Source organism: Dermacentor silvarum, chromosome 3 (genome assembly GCF_013339745.2).
Source record: "Dermacentor silvarum isolate Dsil-2018 chromosome 3, BIME_Dsil_1.4, whole genome shotgun sequence".
NCBI lineage: Eukaryota > Metazoa > Arthropoda > Arachnida > Ixodida > Ixodidae > Dermacentor > Dermacentor silvarum.
Genome location: NC_051156.1, coordinates 190,093,761 through 190,116,180, shown reverse-complemented (window position 1 = coordinate 190,116,180; position 22,420 = coordinate 190,093,761). Strand labels below are relative to the sequence as shown.

The 22,420-nt window shown below is 46.9% G+C and overlaps 1 protein-coding gene across 1 annotated transcript in view; it reads left to right on the top strand.

Moving 5' to 3' along the window:
• Positions 1 to 22,420, top strand: part of LOC119446299 (uncharacterized) — a 394,554-nt gene that overhangs the window by 239,332 nt on the left and 132,802 nt on the right. The window contains 2 exon segments of the mRNA XM_049664068.1: positions 2,059 to 2,118; positions 10,939 to 11,022. Of these exon segments, the coding sequence (XP_049520025.1) occupies positions 2,059 to 2,118; positions 10,939 to 11,022 (144 nt within the window).

Below are 22,420 nucleotides of genomic sequence, written 5' to 3'. Positions count from 1 at the left end.
CGCTGCAAGCCCTGCCCTCTACCAAACCCACTCCCCAAAGTAATATGGCTGGTTTCCAGTTTTCCGAGAAAGACCTACAGCACGTTCGCCTTAGCCGTTTGTGTAGAGCTCCCAAGTGGAAGAAAATGAACCGCCACACCGCGTTATATTTCGCCTCGCTCCTGATATTTTTTATTTCGTTCGTTTCTTTTTTTTTTCTCCGGTCCCGTTACTTTATTATTGGCCCCCCGTCTTTCTTTGCTGGCTGTCGCGCACACCGAATCCGCCTCTTCCCGATCAGTCACTCTCGGCGGTAGATCTCGCGCTGGGTATAACGTACGACGGTGGTTGGTTGCTGGTTCATTGGCTTCCCTAAATCTTGCAGCTCTGCTTATCTCTGCTTTCCCACTCCGAGATTTGTCGAAAAAAGCGGTGTCTTGTCTGATTAAAGTTCCAGCGGTCCATCAGTCCTGGCGGCTCAATCTCGCTCACCCGACAGTTGGAAGTGATTGAGCGAGGAGAAGGGGGAGGAGACGCTCATTTCTTTTACATCAACGGCCGGTAACGACGATGAGACAGTTTTGAGAACGAAGCCATCGTTTACTTTCTTTACTTTTTCCATGTGTATGTGGTTTCCCTCCTCTGTCTGTCTGCCCGTCCGTCCGTCCGTCCGTCCGTCCGGTCCGTCCGTCCGTCCGTCCGTCCGTCCGTCGTTCGTTCGTTCGTTCGTTCGTTCGTTCGTTCGTTCGTTCGTTCGTCGTTCGTTCGTTCGTTCGTTCGTTCGTTCGTTCGTTCGTTCGTTCGTTCGTTCGTTCGTTCGTTCGTTCGTTCGTTCGTTCGTTCGTTCGTTCGTTCGTTCGTTCGTTCGTTCGTTCGTTCGTTCGTTCGTTCGTTCGTTCGTTCGTTCGTTCGTTCGTTCGTTCGTTCGTTCGTTCGTTCGTTCGTTCGTTCGTTCGTTCGTTCGTTCGTTCGTTCGTTCGTTCGTTCGTTCGTTCGTTCGTTCGTTCGTTCGTTCGTTCGTTCGTTCGTTCGTTCGTTCGTTCGTTCGTTCGTTCGTTCGTTCGTTCGTTCGTTCGTCGTTCGTTCGTTCGTTCGTTCGTTCGTTCGTTCGTTCGTTCGTTCGTTCGTTCGTTCGTTCGTTCGTTCGTTCGTTCGTTCGTTCGTTCGTTCGTTCGTTCGTTCGTTCGTTCGTTCGTTCGTTCGTTCGTTCGTTCGTTCGTTCGTTCGTTCGTTCGTTCGTTCGTTCGTTCGTTCGTTCGTTCGTTCGTCCGTCCGTCCGTCCGTCCGTCCGTCCGTCCGTCCGTCCGTCCGTCCGTCCGTCCGTCCGTTCGTTCGTTCGTTCGTTCGTTCGTTCGTTCGTTCGTTCGTTCGTTCGTTCGGTCCGTCCGTCCGTCCGTCCGTCCGTCCGTCCGTCCGTCCGTCCGTCCGTCACGTGCACGTGCTTCCCTTTCCACATTTTTTCCATCTTTATATCCCCTTACATTTTGCACATTGTAGGGTAGCAAACCAGATGCTAGTCATCCGGTTAGCCTTCTTGCATTTCATATCTAAATACTTCTTCCATTTCTCCCCTCCTCCTCCTTATTTCCATTTTATTTGTACTAGAATGTTCTGGCTAACATTAGCAATGGCTCGTGTCATCTTGTCTGAAGCCCATTCTGTTTTATGTGTCTAACCATGCCCCCATAAATGGAAGCAAGAAAACAAAAAAAGCAATAAGCCCAAATGTGCGCATCGAAATCTCTAAAGCAGCCATCGCCTCCGAGATATGCGCGCGCCGGCTGCCACGTGGAAATTTCGGACGCCAAGAGGCAACAACCGGCGTTTGTCGAGAGCATGCTAGATGGCGCCATAATACCGCGCTGCAGCAAACTAGCGTAGTGTCGCAGTCTCATGCAAAATTACTTATGTGTGTGTTTATGGGGGAGTGTGAGAAAGAGCGGGATGGAAAGGGGACTGTGTGTGTGTGTACTTGTTGGTGCGTTCGTGCGTGCATGTGTACGTGCGCGCATGCGTTTATTGCTTGTGCAACTGCGACACGTTGGTAACGCTTCCCGTCCCGTTGTTTTCTTTGTGCAGGCCATTCGATTGCAGAAGGAAAGAATCGAGCACGAGTACCGACTTCGGCTTCGAGATGTGGTGAGTACGAACTATTTTGATCACGCTCTCCTTTAGAAGCCGGTCTAATCGGTTTGGGCTTGCGTGCCCCTTCCTGCAAGATTGTTATGGCCAGCGCTCACTCATTTTGCATACTAAGTTGGGTTACGCTCGTAAATTAGTGCTCTGAACTTTTTTAGTGAACTTTCTCTGAAATTTCCCAGGCGAGAAAGTATGACTTACTCGCAGAGAGAATCACAGTATCCAATTTACACCGGCTCGGCAGCCACCCATTCTTACCAGGAAACACATAACCACAGTTATTTCCTTAATCATGCTAACTGCATAGATATTATTTTAGTTAGGCTTTCTTTGTAATCGGTCATATGTGCAATTAAGTGTATAAGGTTCATCGTAACTTTAGCCAAACTTTAAAAATATGCAAATGCCACCTAGCTCAACAGGACCACGGTAATGCTGTTTGCGGTCGCTTGGAGATAATCAGAATATTTTTTGCATTCTGTCTAATTCGATAATTAGTCTTAATTAATTAATCAACTTCTGAAATATTAAAATTAGATTAAAAGTGTCAATGAGAAAATTGTAGAGCAATATGAGAAACTCCTGAAACAGCTTTCTGTTGCTCAATACGTGCTACATAAAAGTGTTTTTCCTAGTGTGAAAGAAGCCCGCGAATACACGCAAAATTTCCGCGCGACTGGCCGCTCGAGGCACTTTGCGTGTATTCGCAGGCTTCTTTCACGCTCGGAAAAACACTTTGATGTAGCACGTATTGAGCAACAGAAAGCTGTATCGGGAGTTTTTCATGTTGCTCTACTGTTTTCTCATTGACACTTTTCATCTAATTTTAATATTTCAGAAGTTGATTAATTAATTAAGACTAATTATCGAATTAGGCGGAATGCAAAAAAAATATTCTGAGTATCTCTAAGCGACCGCAAACAGCATTACCGTGGTTCTGTTGGGCTAGGTGGCATTTGCATATTTTTAAAGTTTGGCTAAAGTTACGTGAGACACCCTGTATATATATATATATATATACAGCGTGTTTTCTGCGAACACTTTCAAAAATACTTAAATGTTGCCTATGGCAGATAGCACAATTCTGGTTCATGAGCTGGTCTACTCGAATAGGCGGCCATTACTTGTACAAGAAATTGAAATGTATAATCGAATAATTAACAAAAATTCAATAATTAACTTTTTAACTAATTAACTGATGGATCATACTGCAATTTACAAATTGTAGCTGTGGATTTCGCAAGGCGGATCCACTTGGAATTATTTCTCGGGATGACACCAGTTTCGAGATATTAATTCCCGACCTTTGCGGAGAAATGCATTCACGTTCCAGTTAGGTTCTTAACAAAACGTCGCTTTATGCATGGAAGCACAAAATTAACTGGAACGCCAATGCATTTCTCCGCCAAGTTCAGGAATTAATATCGCGAAACTGGTGTCATCCTGAGAATTATTTAAGTGGATCCGCCTTGCGAATTCCTCGGCTACAATTTGTAGATTGCAATATGGGCCATCAGGTAATTAGTTAAAAACTTAATTAGTAAATGTTTGTTAATTAGTCGAGTATGCATTTTAATTTTTCGTGCAAGTAATGTCCGCCTCTTCGAGGAGACCACCTCATTAACTAGAATTGGGCTATCTGCCACAGGCAACCTTAAATAAATTTTGAAAGTGTTCGCTGAAACACCCTGTATATATATATATATATATATATATATATATATATATATATATATATATATATATACAGGGTGTCCCAGCTATCACGCAGCACGATTTAAAAAAATAGGAATGGCGTTACGCGAAGGAAACCTAGTGCGCATTGTTTCCAGTACAGTGGAGTAGCCACCAGTAATTTTTCGTTACTGATATTTATTTAATTAATTGTAATTAATTATGTAACTCGAGAATTACTGCCCTAATTATCAAAGTGTCAATGAGAAAGTTGTAGAGCAACATGAAAAACTCCCGATACAGCTTTCTGTTGCTCAATACGTGCTACATAGATGTGTTTTTCCGAGTGTGAAAGAAGCCCGCGAATACACGCAAAGTGCCTCGAGCGGCCTGTCGTGCGGCAATTCTGCGTGTATTCGCGGGCTTCTTTCAGACTAGGAAAAACACTTTTATGTAGCATGTAATGAGCAACAGAAAGCTGTATCGGGAGTTTCTCATGTTGCCCTACAATTTTCTCATTGACACTTTGATAATTAGGACAGTACTTCTCGAGTTAGATAATTAATTACAATTAGCTAATTAAATCTTAGTAACGCAAAAATTACTGGCGGCTACACCACTGCACTGGAAACAATACGCGCTAGGTTTCCTTCGCGTAACACCGTTCCTATTTTTTTTTAATCTGCGTGATAGCTGGGACACCCTGTATATCTACGAGAATATAGGAGATCAATGGGCCAGTTGTTATTTGAAGAAATGATGGCACAATGGAAGCGTTGTGGTAAACGAACACTTAACGTTTCTTTTATTTATGCCAACAGTTTCGAGAGTTGAATTCTCTTCGTCAGGGCAGTTTCAAAGTTTCTTTATATATATATATAGGCTGCGAAGGGCCCTGCGCGCAGCTTGGTTATTGGTTTGAGCAGGCATTTCTTCTTTTTTTTTTTTGCAACTCAGTTTGAAGCACTCAGACACATGGTTCTCTGGTATCGTCTTCGATTGCAGTCAATACTGAGGGTTACCCTTTCAGTCGCAAAACCAGCCCCTTTTCAAGACTGATTCTCAACCGCTCCCATTTCCTCCTGGGACACCCACTAAGCAGACCCGCCGTCCCTATCGCTGGCAAAATGGCAAAATGATGTGCTATGCGGAAGTGGCGTGTCATTGATACGGCTCTTCCTAATAACACATGCTTGTACATTCGCTACGTTGGCTTACTCGATTTATGCGCTGTCCCCCCCCCCCCCCCCCCCAGAAGAAAAAAAAAAAGAAACTCAGAGCCCTTCCCCTGTCGAGGAAATGGGGGTAAGCGAAGCTTATGGCAAACGCTGGCGCAGGCCTTCCGCTTCGTTTGGCCTAAACTCAGCGTAGGCGGCTCTTCGCTGACGTTTGGTCTCAACATCGCGCTCCCGCAACTCGGGGTCCGTAACTCGAGGTCTCGTTTGGGCTTCGCAAGCTTTCACGCTACAATCGGCACGTCGACGACGAGCCCTTTCCCGAGCGAGTTCGCGGCGCCGTTGCTCAAACGCAACTTGCTCCTCGGCGGAACGCACTACGCGAAGCCGTCCCATCCGGGTGCCGAAACTGATCTGAGGAGAGGGAATCGCGGCGGAGTGCGCCCTAACCCCCTTTCCTCCTTCTCCCTCCCCGCGACACACCAAACGACCCTGATTGGTCGCGCGCGTGACGTGATCCGGCGCCGGCGCAGCTTTCCCCGAACCTGCTCTTTCCTTCTTCCTTCCTTTCTTTCTTTCATTCTTTCTTTGTTTCTTTCCTTCCTTCTGTCTTTCTTTCTTTTATTTCTTATCCCTGGCTCATACCCGCATTTCCTTTGCTGTTGAGCCATAGACTACTCTGGGACTACTATGAGCCGGCGCAGGCTAGCGTATACAAGCTTCGCTTGAAAAATCGCGAGATGCGTGGCTCGACGCCGGCGTAGTTCAACGCATCGATAATTCTTGTCAGTGTTATGGTAAAAGCTCTGTGAAAGTCCAGAGCGAGATGGTTCAACTGTAGAAAGTACGAGGTGACTAGTTTGTCGTCCATGACGTAGGTACGGCGCCAAATATGCAGTGAAAAGGGTTGTTCGTGAGCTTCTTTTACATATGTTGCGTGTTTGACGTTGTTTTCGTAGGAGTAGGCGTATACTTGTATACGACACAAAGCTGTTGCCCATCGAAACCTTTAACGCACAGACACTATACAGTAAAAAAAAAAAAAAATTGGCCCCTGAACTCTATCACAGTCAAGGAAGACCCACAAGCAGACATCGTCATTGTGCTTATGGCTCTTGGATACATCAGTTCAACTTCTCCTTATTGAACTGATTCGGTCGCGTGTTCACAAACCCACCAAGCTAGGTGTCCGTGTTCAAAATAGAGGTTCTTTGTGCGCCTTAATACGTCGAATGCACAAAGAAAAGAAAGTAAGGGAACAAGACTAAGAGAAGATAAAACAAATATTGACAAGAAGAGGCGTTTTCCGTCTGCTAGTCGAAACGGCGCTTTGTCAAACCGCTAGGCGTTCATTGTTAAAAGAGGGAATGACATGCTGAATGGAATGCAAGAGCAGAGCTGTTCATTCCGTCTTGTTTTGTAACCGAAAGGACTTGATAGACGAGAATGGATGGGAGCGACAGTTTGAAAATAAAAGCAATCACTCTATAAGAGTATTTTACTGCATGAAAAAAAAAAAAGAAAGAAATCAAAAAGGAAGGAAAGGAAGGAAGAAAGAGGAGGAAGGAATGAAGAAAGGAGCGAGTAATCGAATGAATCAATTTCTTATCTAATATTTAATGAATGAATGAATGAATGCATGAATGAATGAATGAATGAATGAATGAATGAATGAATGAATGAATGAATGACAGCCAGTAGCGCACCCAGGATCTCTGCCAGGGGGGGTTAAATTTTTTTTTTTTTGGGGGGGGGGAGCAATTACTTTACATAATATGCAATTTCCTTGCTTAAGCCAGAGGAATCCAACAGCAAAATAAAATGCCTAATACTTATAATAATGACACCAAGGATGATGACGATGTTTATTTCTTCAGCGTTTTACTCAAACTAATTTAAGAGTGAATGAATAAATACGAGACAGCGATACAGTGTTTGTGTTAATCGGACAAATTCGACCTCTAGTCACCTCCTGAATTGTAATGACAATGTGAACAGAGTGCTGAAGTTATACGTTGGACTGGTGGGGCTGGACGCGTCGGTGTGGTGGTTACAACACCCGAACCCCCCCCGGTCGGTGCGCCACTGATGACAGCTGTTGAGAGCGTTATACTCAAAAGGCTTGCGTAAGACGTCGCCGTAGTTGGAGAGCTAGCAAAATATTACTTAATACATTGCAACATTGTTAGAACCAAGAGTTAGATTAAGACACAGACAACAACGTCTATATAAGTGGTACGAAGTGCATCGCGGTTTTCAGGCATAGTTGTATGTGTAGGCTGCGGGGCTCCTGCGTGCAGCCAGGCTTTTGGTTTGAATGAACAGGCGCCGTTCATGTAGGTTTGGCATGGTGGCCACCTCCACAACGGTCGTAAGTATCGCTTGAATGGGGTGAGGCGATGCTTGCAGCGTGCATGGGCCCCATCATATCGACGTACATTCGGTTGCTGTCCCTTTCCGAAGCTTTGATTGGTTGAAATTGCGTCCATGTTTACGATCCTGTCTTCCGCGTCCTTTCCGAGTTGTCGTGCTCTGTTCTGCCGTTTTGCCGGGTGTGCATATGCTCCCATGTTTCTAGGTACTATATAGCGGGTCGACGCTTACCCGGTCTAGCGGGCCCCATGGGGGCTTTTTGTTCTGCTGTGTCTCTGGGCGTTGTGGGATATCGTAGCTTAGATCGCACAGGAAATGTCTGTCCATGCCTATAGGTAGCTTCAGGTGGCTAACTTGTGCCTTTTATTAGAGTTACACGGCTCTTCCAGCTCATGAATTATGGCCGCATTAAGCACCAACTCGGATCGAGACCAAAGGCCGTGTAAAGTAAAATTATTCCAATCTGTTTTTATTCCAATATCCTGACGTCAAATTTACGTAACTGCCGACTCAAGCACCGGGCGCGCTGAGTCGCAGCGTTGTTAGAACAAGGCAATGAAACGCTCTGCTAGCTTACAAGAGGTCACCTTTGTTTACTTTGAAGCGAACAGCATTGCCTTACTTGACATGTTTTTTTTTCTGATCTAATTGGCTGACTATGCAAAAATAATTGGCGAGGAGCATGCAAAAAGTGGAGAAAGTTTCGATGGGGCCGGACTACCGCAGTGAAAGTAGATAACCGGATGAGGAGGATGATGCCAGCGTATGCGATTAGCCCGCTTCTTCTTGGTCAGCTTTCGGTATGTCGGGTAGAAAATCGTGGCGGCGTGCAACGGGGGGCTAATAATGCAGCTAAAATGGTTCTTCAGTGAAGAAAATTTGGCAGAGCGATGTTGTGTATGTGCTAAAAGGACTCGACAACGTTATACACTGCCTCGCAACAATGTTTCTTATATACGCAAATAAATCCATTCTCCTTGGCGGCTCCGAGTAGCCAATGCCAGAGTGATAAGCGGGCAGCCATCTTCTATTCGCTACGGAACGGGACAGTCCCCGGCTATTCCGAAAAAAAAAATCACAGCATATCCACGGGGTGAATGATGATGAGTGGGCGAAGCTCCGGAGGGAATCATCGGATCTCCCGCTTAAGGGGACGCTAGCACAAACGCGTTAGAAACGTGCAGTACTCTCTAGTAAGGGGGAGCGGCCACAGCGTCTTACGCAGCCATTTACACATGCCGGAACGTGCACCGCGTTTGCGCGGTGCACGTTCTCAACATGACTGCTGAGAGAGTATACTCTCTCAACATGACTGCTGAGAGAGTATACCCCCCGTATTCATAAACGCTCCTCGACTTGAACTTGACTTGCCACCGCTTTGGGCAGCGCGATCGAAACGCGTTGAAGGTAAGGCGGAGAGGCCACAGCGTCTTACACCAGCTTCTTACACGGGCCGTAACGCGCTAGCACAAACGCGTTAGAAACGCGCTAGAAACGCGGCCTTTCGTTAATGTTGGGTATTTATTGCCATCGTGGTGCGTGTGTCCATGTCCGCGTCGTGGCGTAGTGGGCTAACGCCGCGCGCTCGGAAGCGAGGGGTCCCTGGTTCGATTCCGCGCTACGGACACAACTTCGGAACTTTTTTTCTCATTTTTCTCAGGCTGGTTACACACTACTACTACGACAACGGGGACGAACGGGTGCCGCTATAAGGAGCTTCGCCCCTAAAAAAACTCAATTTTGTTGGGCATATTAATCCGTCTTTACTGCGTACACGTCACTTCGACGCGGTGAGTTTTCGTGGTTTTGTGACGTCGCGTGACAGGCAGGTGAAGGGGGCGCAACCCGAAAGCTTTTGACCAATTTTGGAGGGCTGATGGTGAAAAGGCGTAGAATCGGAAAGAATTATTTTTCTTTTGCTCGGCCTAATCATGCCTAATCAGTATCTACACGCCATGTCAGGTGGGGAGTTTTGGCAGTTTTCCTGACGTCGCGTGACATACAAGGGAAGTGGCCCGAAAAACAATTTGACCAACGTGGATGGCTGGTTGTAGAAACGAAATAGAAAAATTTGGAATATCTTTATTTACAGCACCCCTAAACACGAAAGGACAAGCTAGAATTTATGCTTCAGCAGATAACGAGAGTTATACTACGACATACTCCTACACGTGATAGAGACGTAGACATGAACACTTCTATCTGTGTTTTTCCGTGCATTTACTGCGTCTTCATTTTTTATCGAAGTTTCGTGCATTTTTTCCGCTATGTGAACGCTCCACAAGTGACTTCTGTTAAGGGGCTAGCGGGGCGCATCAAATACGAGACCTGACCGGCAGCGAGGACGTCCTATATATAGGAATGGGCCGTTTTTCTTCGCGTCTGATTGATGATTGCGTTTGCCAGCTAATGTTCCTTCCTTCTTTTTTTCATTTTGTGTCATCTGTCTTCGCCTTGACACAAAAGCTCTGACAAAGCCGTATGCAGACCTTTCAACGCCAGGAAAGAAAAGAAAAAAAGAAAAGAAACACTTTCACGCAGTGAGATAGAAGAGCCACGATTGACTGCGCATTTGGTTTTCTTGCGGTCGTCGTTGGAAGCTGATTTAGTTGCACGAATTGCCGGTTTTGTCTCGCTCAATCATTTTGCGAGTAACGGCCGCACTCTTTCGCCGCGCACTGTAAAATAACTTACACCCTTATAAGGAAATACAGTCTATATCGGTCTATAACCCACACCGTGAAAGTCTTTTCTTTTTTTGTGTGTGTGTAAGGGTGTGAGTTATATACCAATTTACACGCTTATTCACTTTTAGTGGTGCAGATTATTATACAGTGCGTCCTGTGGTAGCGAGGGTTTTCTGACTTCGGAACGTTGGAGCCGAGCTCCATAATGCTGGAATGGCCTTCTAAATGCCGCAGAATGGTTGATCGTTGGTGGTGTGCCACTGCATCAATTTGGGATGACAAGCATGTCACGCGAAACGTTAAAAAAAGAAAGAAAATTACGAATACGTGTAGACGAAGCGTCTGTTGGCCTCTGGATGCGAGGATTGATGGATTGTTAAGAGCAGCTGCTTTGAAACGAGGTGGCGACTGGGTGTCACTCAATTCATTCAGTTAGTCCTTCCGCTGCGTCTATTCCTTGATTGTATAATCCTAGCCACTCCCAGCATTGATTGTATTGCCCGGCATCTTTTCAATCGTTCTTACTACCGCTGTTGTGAATCTGACTCACGTTTTTTTTTTTTTTTTTTTACTTATTTATTAGAAACATTATCTGCTGCCCGTGTGAATGGGACTGGCCACGATGACCTGTGGGGATAATACGGAATAGCTTCACCTTCCCACTAACTTGATAGTAAACATGTATTAAAACAATAGCAAGTGACTGAAAAGTGATCAGGGCGATTCACGATGGAGTCGCGCGAGAGAGAGACGTGAAAAATACGTGTTAATGTCGCGGAAAAAAAGTGTTTAACACGTGAGCCTCCCTTTAAATGCGATGTATGCACTCGCGCACAAACTCACTTACTTACTTCGGGGCTTAATAATTACGCGCACTGAAGGCATTTCCTTCTCTTTCCCAACGCGCACAGGAGGATCGTCTTAAGGAGCAGGAATCCCAGCTAACCCAGCTGCAGAAGGAGCTGGATGACCGTTGCGAAATCAGCGCCGACCTGGTGAGTAACCTGCACACTTTCATCATTGAGTTGTTACGTGTCAATGGAAATGCGCTCTTTATACTAAGGGAAGGGCCGTCCGCTGTTTAGCCCAATTTATCCAGAAACGAGAAATGCTCTCGCCGTTATCGACATTAGGCCATTCAGATTCGCTTTCTCCGCTTTTCTAAACGGCATCGATTCAATTCAGTTCGGCTTTAATCAACATTGATCGGGTGTTTATAGGGCACTGAAAAAAAAAGAAAAAAAAAAACAAAAAAATACTAAGCCTAAGCACTGGGTCTGTGACCCAGATTATGGCGTACAGTGGTATCGATTCGGTGCATATCAAAGAGTAGGAAAACGCTTAAACTTTGGGGCCTACAATACAAGGCAGAAATAAGGGAACCATAGTAAGAACGAAAGAAAAAAAAATAAAGAAAAAGAACGAAAATATTTTGAGAACGTCGCAGGAATCAAGAAAAGGGAAGAAGAACAGTACGTAGTTCAACATCACGAAAAGCTTACACACGTAACTTCGCAGCGCTAGCGAAGGCGCAGGAATAATATCCTCTTATCGCACTTGTCGGCCGCTGAATATTTGCACCAGTTCCGTATTTATTTTACCAGGTGCGTATCGTTGAAATTCGCAGCTAAATTAAAATGCATTTTCGATAATGATTTGGCGAAAGATCGCATTCCTCTTCAAATCGCCATGACGCTTGAAATATGGCAATAGGACTGATGATGCACCCGCCGCGGTGGCTCAGTCACCTAATTGGCGTTGCGCTGCTGAGCACGAGATTGTGGGATCGAATCCCGGCCGAGGCGGCCGCATTTCGATGGAGGCGAAATGCAAAAACGCTGATGTGCTTGCATTGTAGTGCACGCTAAGGAACCCCAGGTGGTGAACATGAATCCGGATCCCTCCACTACGGCGTGCCTCATAATCAGAACTGGTTTTGGCACGTAAAACCCCAGAAAGAAGAAGGACTGGTGATGGTGGCGTGTACACAGAAGCCCTTAATTATGTGGCCTTCACGCAGGCTTTGCATGTAGGCTGCCTAGTCCTTTTACGCACGCAGCACCATCTGAGCACAATTTGATGGCGACGAACTATTGGCATGTGCACTCTTAATGTAACTGCGAAAAGCTCGGCAGCTGGGGAGGCCACAGGCAACGTTTGCCACGGCCTGGTGGCGCATTTATTATCGCAGACGTTGCCGGCACTGTGTATAGATAGAACATAAAGTAACCCAAGCTGAGATAATGTTTCTCGCGCATGCGCAGAGCTGCAAACTCTGTATCTTTAGTATGTTGAGGTCCCTGTACTCAATTTTGACCACCTGGGGTTCTTTAACGTGAAGCCAATGGACGGTACACGTGTGTTTTTGCATACTGTGAGAACAGCACGAAAGGCGCGCTTCTATACCTGTCATCTCGAGGCAAGTTCAGCGCCATCGACATCATTAGGAACGCGGATTCGCAAAGCACGTTTGCAGAGAAAATTGTCTTCTAGGTCAATACACGCCGGTACTATACCATTTGCCTAGGCGAAGAGGGACTATACATATACTTGGGGGTTTCTTCTTCTTCTTCTTCTTCTTTTTTTTTGTAGTGCTTAACAGAATCTTTAATATCGCTCGTGGCATTGAGCACAAGTCTACTTCTTTCGCTGGATTACTCCGGAAGCCGGACATTATTTGCGTGATAAATTTAAATTCATGATAGGCTAATTACCAAAATTTCGCCAGTTCACAGTTGAACTAAATATCTTACGGTACGTATTGGAATTTAAGAACGGTAGCCGGTGACTTAGCAAAGCACACCCGCTTGGCACAAATTCTGAGGGCGACACCAGTTTCGAGATACTTAATTGTTCCCGAAGTCTACCCTACCAGGAAGTCGCCCCACCTTTTTAAAAATAAATACTTTCTCTCTCTCTCTCCCGAAGTGTGCGACGAAATGCGTTAGTAGCATCAGTGTACCAGTTATTTTTGAACTTCGACACATAAAGGCATCTTATTAAAAGAAAATAGTAAGTGATGTACAACAGTGCATTCCTGCCGCAAGTTCAAAATTGGTGCCAGTCTCAAAATTCGCTCCATGCAATTGGATGTGCCTCGTAAAATCACTTGCGTCTATTCGTAAATCGCGCAGTAGGCACTCTCAAGCATTTAGTTAGAAAGGTTATTAAGGAAAATTAATCAATTATTTATTTGTGCATATTTATTTGTTCTGCAAGTAATATTGAACTCTTCGAGTAATACAGCTGAATGAGTACATTTGTGTTATATGCCGCAAGTGATTTTCGAAATTTCTGTTAACTTTAACAATACACCTGAGTTATTATTATTATTTTTTTTTGACGCGGCCGGGTCGTTAAGTTATTCTGTATACCGATTCCGGCGCTTCAGAGAGGCGTCCTTCGAGAGAACGAATCGATGTCCTCTGAGTGATGCCGACAACTGACGCCACGTTTCACAATAAAAGCCACCGCGACGTGACTTGTAGACAAACGGGGAAGTAAAGCTAAGTATGGTGAAGTAATTTTTCCGTCCGTTTTCTTTTTACGCCCTAACTCCTTCGCCAATACGCCTATCTTGGCCCCAAACATTGTTTTCTTCTTTCCGTAGAAGAGTCGAAGAAGATTGTACGCGAAAGTGGTTTGTTGCTTCCTAGGCCTACTAGAAAAGTTCGCAGTTATTTTCCCCGAGAAGCCGCTCCAAGGCGTTCTGAGCACGCCAGTCTAACCTGTTATTCCTTTCACCGCGAGAGAAAGAATCGTCGAGAAGAAGAATATCAAAAAAAAAAAAAAAAAACTCGCCATCGTTTCTTCACCCGCTGCGGAGAAAGTAACTCGTCGAAATTCGCCGCTACTTTTATTTCGCGTTCTGCTTCCGCCATGGAAAGTGCCATGAATCTTTCATGACTTGACCGCTCTCTTAAAGTTAATATCACCGTCGAACCGTCAACGACGGGGATGTTTTTCATTTTTTTTTTTCGTTCTATCCTTGCCTCGGACGGCCGCTAACTTAAACATTGAGCAACCTAATCGACGCACAAACGTCGCCGTCGTACGGAATCTTCCGGGAGGCATTTTCCTTTTCCTTCTGTCAGTTTTGTGACGTATTACTCAACCTCATTCTCTTCCTCTCTCTCTTCTGGATCGTCTGTCTGTCGCACTTGTGTGTCCAATCTCGTTTTGTATCGACCAAAGCGAAAACGGACTCGTTCCGGAAAACTGCTCTCTCGCGTAATGCTGATAAATTAATCGTTTGTCCAATGCGGCCGTTTTGTCCTTTTACCATATCGTCTGGAAAATAGATCGTTCCTTACTGAATATTATTATTCGCTCCCGGTAACCTAACAAACACGAAAATTTTCACCCGGAAGAAATTTTGCGTTCACTAATGTTTTGAGCGACACGTCCTGAAGGGGCAGGTAAAGACAAACGGAAATGATTTTTTTTAAAGCGAAAGTTTCTTTGCCTCTTCCTTCGACTTTTGCGCTGCTGCTGCTGCTGCTGCTGCTGTCTTGCATACCGCGTCGGAGTGTCGTTCGGAGCGTGTATAGCATGGAAGGAGCGCGGCAGATAGGAAAGTCGACGCGAGAAACTCGTTTGGACCTTTCCATCGCGTCGCGTGTGTACAATGCCATCTGGCGATCCCTGGGTGTCGCCCCATTAGCCTCTTAACAGCTGTATTTATCCGTGACCCTCCTCAAAAGCTGGCGTCGCTCATGATGCCAGCGTTCTGAGACGCCTGGCAACCGCCAGGGTGCTGTTCCTTCTGCGAAACAGTTTTTACCTTGCGCTTTGCTTCGAGCCATGTCGCACCCGCATACAGCTACAACACCGTCCGAGAAGTTCAAGCTCAGCTCTAAACCTTGATATCGCAGTCAATGCTTCGGGCGAAGCTGCTAATTGTTTTTCGGGCAGCTGTCGATGGCAAAACTGCAATTTTTTTTCGTTTCTGGCAGTTGTCATCTGTTTGTTGGGCTTCCTGGAACGCGATAAGCCCCGTGTACTTATGGCATCCTCGTCAAATCCCATCCGGTGCGCACCGGTGTGATTTGGGGAGGATGCCATAAGATTTAGGTGCACGTTAACTAACCCTAGGGGGTCAACACTATTCAGAAGTCACCCACTACGGCGTGCCTCAAAATCAGACCGTGATCTTGGCATGTTAAAACTCCACAGAGTTGCTTTTTCTTTATTTAGCTCATGGAGTACGTAGGACAGGGTATCTTTCGCAACCTGGCGGCAGAAGCCACCCGTGTGTTCTTTAGGCAGCCGTCGTTTGCTAGTTGTCCGAGCAAGAAATCTGCTGACAGTACAAAGAGCCAGAAGGCAGTCTGGAAGTGAATAATCGAAGCCATGATAAGAAGCGTCTTAGATTATTATTTAGAAAGCGTTTATTCCAACTAAGGACTAATGAGGAATTTTATTCGTAACACCTGTACGCTCGACGGGTTACAGCAAACAAGTTCGCATGGTAATCACATGTCCAAAATCTGTAGCAGGTTCCGCGACCCTGTTATCTCTAAGGCACAAACAATGCACACATCAAGTTCCTCGCAGCCCTTCAATCGGGGTGCAATCGGGGTAAGTTCAATGAATGGGCACGACCACTTGTTGAGGAACTCTTCCTCCCCCTGAGAAAAGAATTCTACTTACAAATGATCTGTAACTATATTACACAATCTTGAGAGCAACAGCAACTGGTTCTTTCGGTGTATGCCCTGATTCACCTGCAATCCCTTAATTTCTCACGAAACAAAGAGTCCACCGCTATTAAAAGCCGAACAGGTGGATTATGTGCGCACAGTCCTTTATCAATAGAGATTTGACTCCTTAATGAGCGGTACGCCTTGAGTATTAGCGTCCAAAAAAATTACACCATCTTCCCGTAGGGGAACCCTGAGTAGTATGCGAAGCAGCCATGGGGTCGACTCAAGTTCCCATTAGTTTTCAGTTCATAGTTTCCGTTAGGTTGAGGTACGTAGCTACCGTTATATATATCGTGCGTTGCGGGAGGAGAATGAGAGGAGCGGAGCGCGCGCGCGCGTCATTGCGAGCTACAGTGGCGCCCCCCAGTGGAGTATGCAGCGCCCTCCATCGCTCCTCTAACCTACGCTGCTTCGCATTATCGCGCGCGGAGCCGCAGGTGTTGCCATTCGTTGCGCAATCCGGAGAGGAGAGGAGCGTCGGAGAGGAGATGAGACAAGGAGAGGAGATGAGGAGGAGGACGCGCATGCGCAGTAGGGGTGTGGACGCCGCACGGTGGATGGATGGATGGGTGGAGGGAGGGAGGGAGTGACATAGCCCCGACCATAAGCTGATTCGCATCTAAAAAGCCTTGCCTACCCGACAGCACAACAATGCGTGCTTGTTATCTTCGTTTTCTCGACAGTAAGTTAACACATTGCTCGCTTTGAACACAATGCCCTTTGTGCATTCGGTCCGCTGTGGGTAGGTAGTAAGACAGACTAGCCGAAGCGCCAAACTACGACTTCGTACATCTTGGATTTCTCCCTGCAACCAGCTAGGGGTTCACCAAACTCGAGGAAATCGCGCCTTCCTTGTTTGGCTTACAAATCTAAGTTCCTGTGTTCATTCTGTATTTATCATTCCTAAATGTGGGGGTTTCCGTTTGTAAGGAACCGTGGTCACCATGTACTGCGCTGATGGAGCCAACTTTTAGGGACTCCAATGTAGGACTCTTTCTTTTCGGTGGCAACAGCAGTACAAGTTTTTTTGTGCGGCTTCTCAAGAACCGATAATCTAAAGTACGCATGTTCTATACGATAAAAAGTCCTTAGACAATTTTTTTTACAAGAAGCACCAATTCTTATATTATAATCTTAAATAGAGGGAACACAATTAGAATCAATGCTTAATTACTGGAGCACAAATGGCCCAAAAAAGATCACTTGCTTGTATTTGCTCGCGTATACCAGGTAAAGTATCCGCTGCTAATCCAGCGGTTTTATAGCAGCCACAGTGGCGCAGCAGGTGTTCAATATCACCAGGTAGTTTGCACTCGTAGCGCAGGGGATAAATCAAGCGGCCGATATGAAACAAACTACCGTTGTAGGCTACATCGAGTCTCAACCGATGAATGACAGCCTCAGCGCGCTTTCCCAGTCACCGGGGGGACGCTGGTATAGACACGTATATAATTCTGAATTATCGTGCTGGAAATAGTTCGTTGTGCTGAACGCGAGGAAATGATTTTCACAAGTTAAAAATAAGAAAGGCATAGTGCTAAACTGTATCCAGATGTTTATTTTAGCCAAATCGCGCGAGATTCTTCAGTGAATGGCTTCACTGAAGGTACATATGAAGCAGGATGCGAGCAGAATGCAAAACAAAGAAAAAAAAGATAGAAGGAAGCATAAATGTGAAAATAAATGGAGGGTGAAGGAACACACACACAATAACAACAACAAAACTCATCGATCTTTTGCGAATCGTCTTCCCAGGAGGAATCGAACGATCGCTCGAATGCGAGGGGAGCGCCGACGTTATCACCGTTCCGCGTTTGTTCCGCCGGCATTCGGCGCCGGGAGTGTAACGGCCCTTAGTGCCTGATGGTCGATAAAACAAACGAAAATTAGAGAAGGCAAGATACTCAAGGGAGCGCGCAATATGTCACAACACTTCCGCCTGCTGGCATCTTTCCCACTTGATGACTCTCGGCGACGTTTTGTTCGGCCGCTGTAGAATTCCGCGCGAATTGTATTCCGTGTCACCGTCCCGTGCTACAGTAAAAACCCCACAACGAAGACGAACAGTATTTTTTTTTATTATTCGCTGCCACCGCCGTATTCGAGGCCTTTTCCGTGCCGAAACTTCCGCATCTTTTGCAATATGCTTGAGACGTAGATCTTGACGACCACGCAGCTGTGCATCGATCGTAGACGCATGCCTTCTCACCGCCCCCCCCCCCCCCCACCTCTCCCTTCTGAAAAGTCGTGGTTCTCTGCTTTTGTGGCCCTCTACGTGCATTTCAAAATAAAACAGTCGGGGGGGGGGGGGGGGGACCATTGCGATTACGGTTATTGCTAGGGTTAGCCGGCTACAGCCTCTTTGGAGAATATTGCCGTCGGAAAAAGCCGTGACATAGATCTTTATTGTACCAGTCGCCATACACCTTCCTCCACTTATGTGAAGGCGAGATGGTGGCGCCTTTCAGAAGCGATGACAGCTTTTGAAAGTACGTACGGCAGCTAGCTGGGCGTGTCAGTGCAATAGGATCTTTAGTTACAGCGCGAACAGCACTTACAGCGCTCGTGTTTCGTCTTCATTATTTGTCCCTGTTGGTTCGTTCGCGCTTTAAGTCAAGAAGCTTGTGAAAGTGCACTAACATGAACGGTGGCTGGAGCGTGTTGAATAATAGCGCTCCGTGGCAAGATGACGTTAAACAACGGTCACCGCATCTTCAACGCGTGGCGGTGTGCTCGGCGAAACAAGGTGATGGAAATTTGGAGTGAAGCAACGAAGAGAAGAATTCACTGCTGCATGGTGAATAAAGCGGTGCGACACGACAGTGGTAATGTAGCCCAAGGAGAACGCGAAATTAGGACAGTGTGTAATGGTCTCGAACGGAGGGCATGTCGAGAGCGCAAATTTGGATAAACGCCGTGAAAGGAGCACATACGACTAGGGTTCGCGCTATTTCGTTCAAGATAACGGTATATAAGTTGTTTATTGTACGTTTAACTGCAGACGTGGCTTCTTACAAGTGTCTGCGCGCTCAAACCTTGGACCGTCGCACTGACAGGAATCGTGCCGTCACCGACGTGTCTGAACGCCATCTACGAAACCTGTTCTACGAAGCGCGTGGAAGCAGCGGCGTTTTTAGAGCGATAGCTCTACAACTACAGGTACAAACCCGGGAAACACCTGGTTCCGTAAATCTGGCCTTCAAAGCTCAGCCAAGGTCAAACTGGAACTTAACCTGCCACCACCGGCGGCTGCTGCGAACGCCGCGTGGGCGCCCATACCTTGAAAGCGATCTGCGATGTGGAGAAAGTGCGCCGAGGACTGGTAGCTTCGTATGCGCTGTGCTTTCGACGCTTTTAGTTCGCGTTGAAGCGAGACGCAGCATGAAGGTCAATTCGCTCGCTGCTGCTGCCGCGCCGAGAAGCGTCAGTGTGTTTTGTGGTGCAATTGTGTAGATGCGGTAGTTGCTGACGGCGCCGAGCATCGTCTGTGTCCTTTCCCAAATCAAGCAAAACCGTGCTATCACTCGACAAACTTGGTTTAACCGCGTTCAACCACGGCATAGTTTTCGCTCGACTCTTTGCTCTGTGTCGTCTTCTATCGCGATGCTACGCTGTGCACTTGGGTATGTTCGTCCACCGCACTGCCTGCTGCTGCACCGACACCTCCGATATTTCTTATGCGTGTGTGTACTGATGTCATCACGCCAGCGCCCGCGCTGCCTGAAGCGCACACTACTTTTGTCAATCGCAACGTATACTGTTCGAATTTCGCGCCAGTGGCGCCCGTACCGTGCACCTCGTCTTGGGCTTGTGCGTAGCTTCCTACAAAAAGTACTACAGATAAGTTTGGCGCAAATGTCTACGAAAACGCACAACACACTCACAAGAACGAGATGCCGGATGCACGGCTGAAAGCTGCTTTCTTCGTCCTCGCTATCATCGGTGCATGGTAGCATAGTAATTATTCTATTGCGCTCAGAAACGATATCTTAAAAGACGCGCGTTAGTAGGGTGCCTATGAAATCATTCTGTGTTGAACATTGACTTGACTTGGTTCGCGTTGTGCCGCACGGCAGAAGAAAAGCAGGGCAAGGGAAACGGTTTTCCTGTGTTTCTTCCACCCTTAACCGCGAAAGCAACACAGGATCGATAACAAAAGCAAGAACGTCACCATTTTTCCCCCTTTTTCCCTTTTTTTTTTGACATTAGGAAATGAAACCTTCGCATTCAACGCGTCGGTTTCTCCAATGTGGTGAAACATGCCGAAATTGGAAACGGGGCATTCGTTGTGGCCTCTTGAAGGAGTGTTGCAAGGCCATGCCTGAAATAGTTTTGACGTTGGCGTGTGAAATACAATAGCACGACGATTCCGGGGTAAGGACAGCAAGACGCTCCGGCGCCACTCGAAGGTCCTTTCGAGTACGAGTAGGCGGAACAAAAGCTCCGCAGACCGAGGACGCAATAAACAAAAGAAAAAGGAAAAAAGAAAACGCGAGATGGCGACGATGCATCATTTCCAGACGCACGTATGCTTTGAATATCATCCTATCTTTTCTATTCCTCGAACAGAGCCGTTATTCGTATGGACGTTGGAATATGCCTTAATGCAGAAATATACCCCCGTCATCATCCCTGTTCTGTCTTCTTTCTTTTTCCATTCTTTGCTTTCTTCCTACGTTCACTTTTTATTCTTTCATTTGTCCTCGCTTCCTTCCGCCCCTCCCTTGTTTTTCTTTTTCTTGCATACTTTCCTTCCATTTTTTTTTCATTATTTAATTTTTGATGGCATACCGCTGCGCCAATTGCGCCGAACTGCGCCGGGAGCTGAACATTGCTACATCTTGCTACATTTAATCAAAAATATGATAAATCTGTGCCCACTCCGTGCCGAAAGAGTCGCTCGGGCTTTCAAAGATAGAACGAAGTCCAAAAGCAACGTTTTATCGCACCATCGAAAGTGGCATGGTGTGGACCAGCGGCTACATTAGCTCTACGACGGGCCGTGTCAAGCCGCATCCAATTAAGCCTGCGTCGTACTGCTGTTTCTTCCGCGGGCTGTTGTCTATATTCAATACCTTCCACCTCGACGCGTGCAGGTTGCTTAGGCAACGGGAGAGCCTCGTTTTTCACGCCTCAGTGAGCTATCGCGCTGGCGCTGAGCCAGACTCTGCGTTCCTCTCCTATGTGACGAATGTAAAACGGGGACCGAAGTTTCGGACGCTGTATGGTCTCTCTCTCTCGATTTTTCCAACATAACGCGCACGTTGGCGCAGACATGGCGACCGTGAACAATGTTTCCGGTGTTTGTTTGTCGCCTATCCCCCATTTTTCTTGGCGTGGCGATTTCACAGTGTGAGAATGGCGTACGGCCACTACTTATATTTTAGTCGACTCGGCACCAAAAGGCAACTTTAGCCGCCGGATAGTGACGAAACGCCTCTGGCTCGGCCTTGTTGTATCGTACGGCCTTGACAAAAAAAAATGCATCGACGATTACGATACTCCCTAATGCGAAATTGGAGCGCAGCTGTATAGGTGTTTTCATTTCGCGATATATTGGCTGGCGCGGACAATCTGTCTCGTTCGGCAAGTTGCAAACGGAGCGAAGTGTGGCGCGACTGCCTCGCTAATCGTGACGCGTGGGCGCGATTCACAGCAGCCGCCGCAGACGGCCCTTCGCTCATGCAGCGCTTTGTTTCGATACAGACGACGGCGCGCTACTCTGGCGCCATCTCGTAGCCATCGTCGCCGTTAGGCCTGTCGTTTTCTACGCTCTCTTTACTACGCTTTTCTTCTCACGCCTTCGCCATACCCTATTCCTCCGCTTTCCGCCTCATGGTTCCGCTGCTCCCCCCTCCTCCGCTTTCCTCCTCCTCGCGCTCCCTTAGCTATCGCCGTCTTTCATTCTCTTGCTGTGCTCGTTCGCTCAGTTACGCCGATGCCGACGCTCGCCGCAGTAACGGGTGCCTAAGAGCTGCGCTTTAAAGATATTCGCTGCCAACTGACGTGCGGTGGCGAGCAGCAGGTCCGTCACGGCAAGGTGGCCTCTAATATTTTCGGGCCAGTAAACCGCTTCTTGTGATTGGGTGAGACATCACGGGTTAGACTAGTGGCCGAAAGCCGAGATTGGGTCCGCGGGCGACATGCCGGCAACTAACGCGAACGCTGAATGACATTACGCGTTTGCCGTTTCGCTCTTTTTCCCACCTTTTGTGTCGCTCTATATACGTGTCCTGCCTACGCACTTCTCTGCTTTGGTTCTTGGGTCTCCGGATAAGTTCTTATTCATCTTTTCTGGAGTTTTACGTGCCAAAAGCAGTTCTGATTATGAGGCACGCCGTAGTGGAGGGCTGCGGATTAATTTTGACCCCATGGGGTTCTTTAACGTGCACTACAACGCAAGCACACGGGTGTTTTTTCATTTCGCCTCCATCGAAATGCGGCCGCCGCGGCCGGGATTCGATCCCGCGATCTCGTGCTCAGCAGCGCAACGCCTTAGCTAACTGATCAACCGCGGCGGGTGAAGTTATCCAAAAAGCGTTTCGAAATCCGTTCTAGCCCTGGAGACACAAACAGTTTTTATTTCTTGCTTGTTTAATTTTCCTTTTTTCCTTCCTCCCTTTCTTTCTTTCTTTCTTTCTCTCTTTCCTTCTTTCTTTCTTTCTTTCCTTTTGTTCCTTTCAAGCGA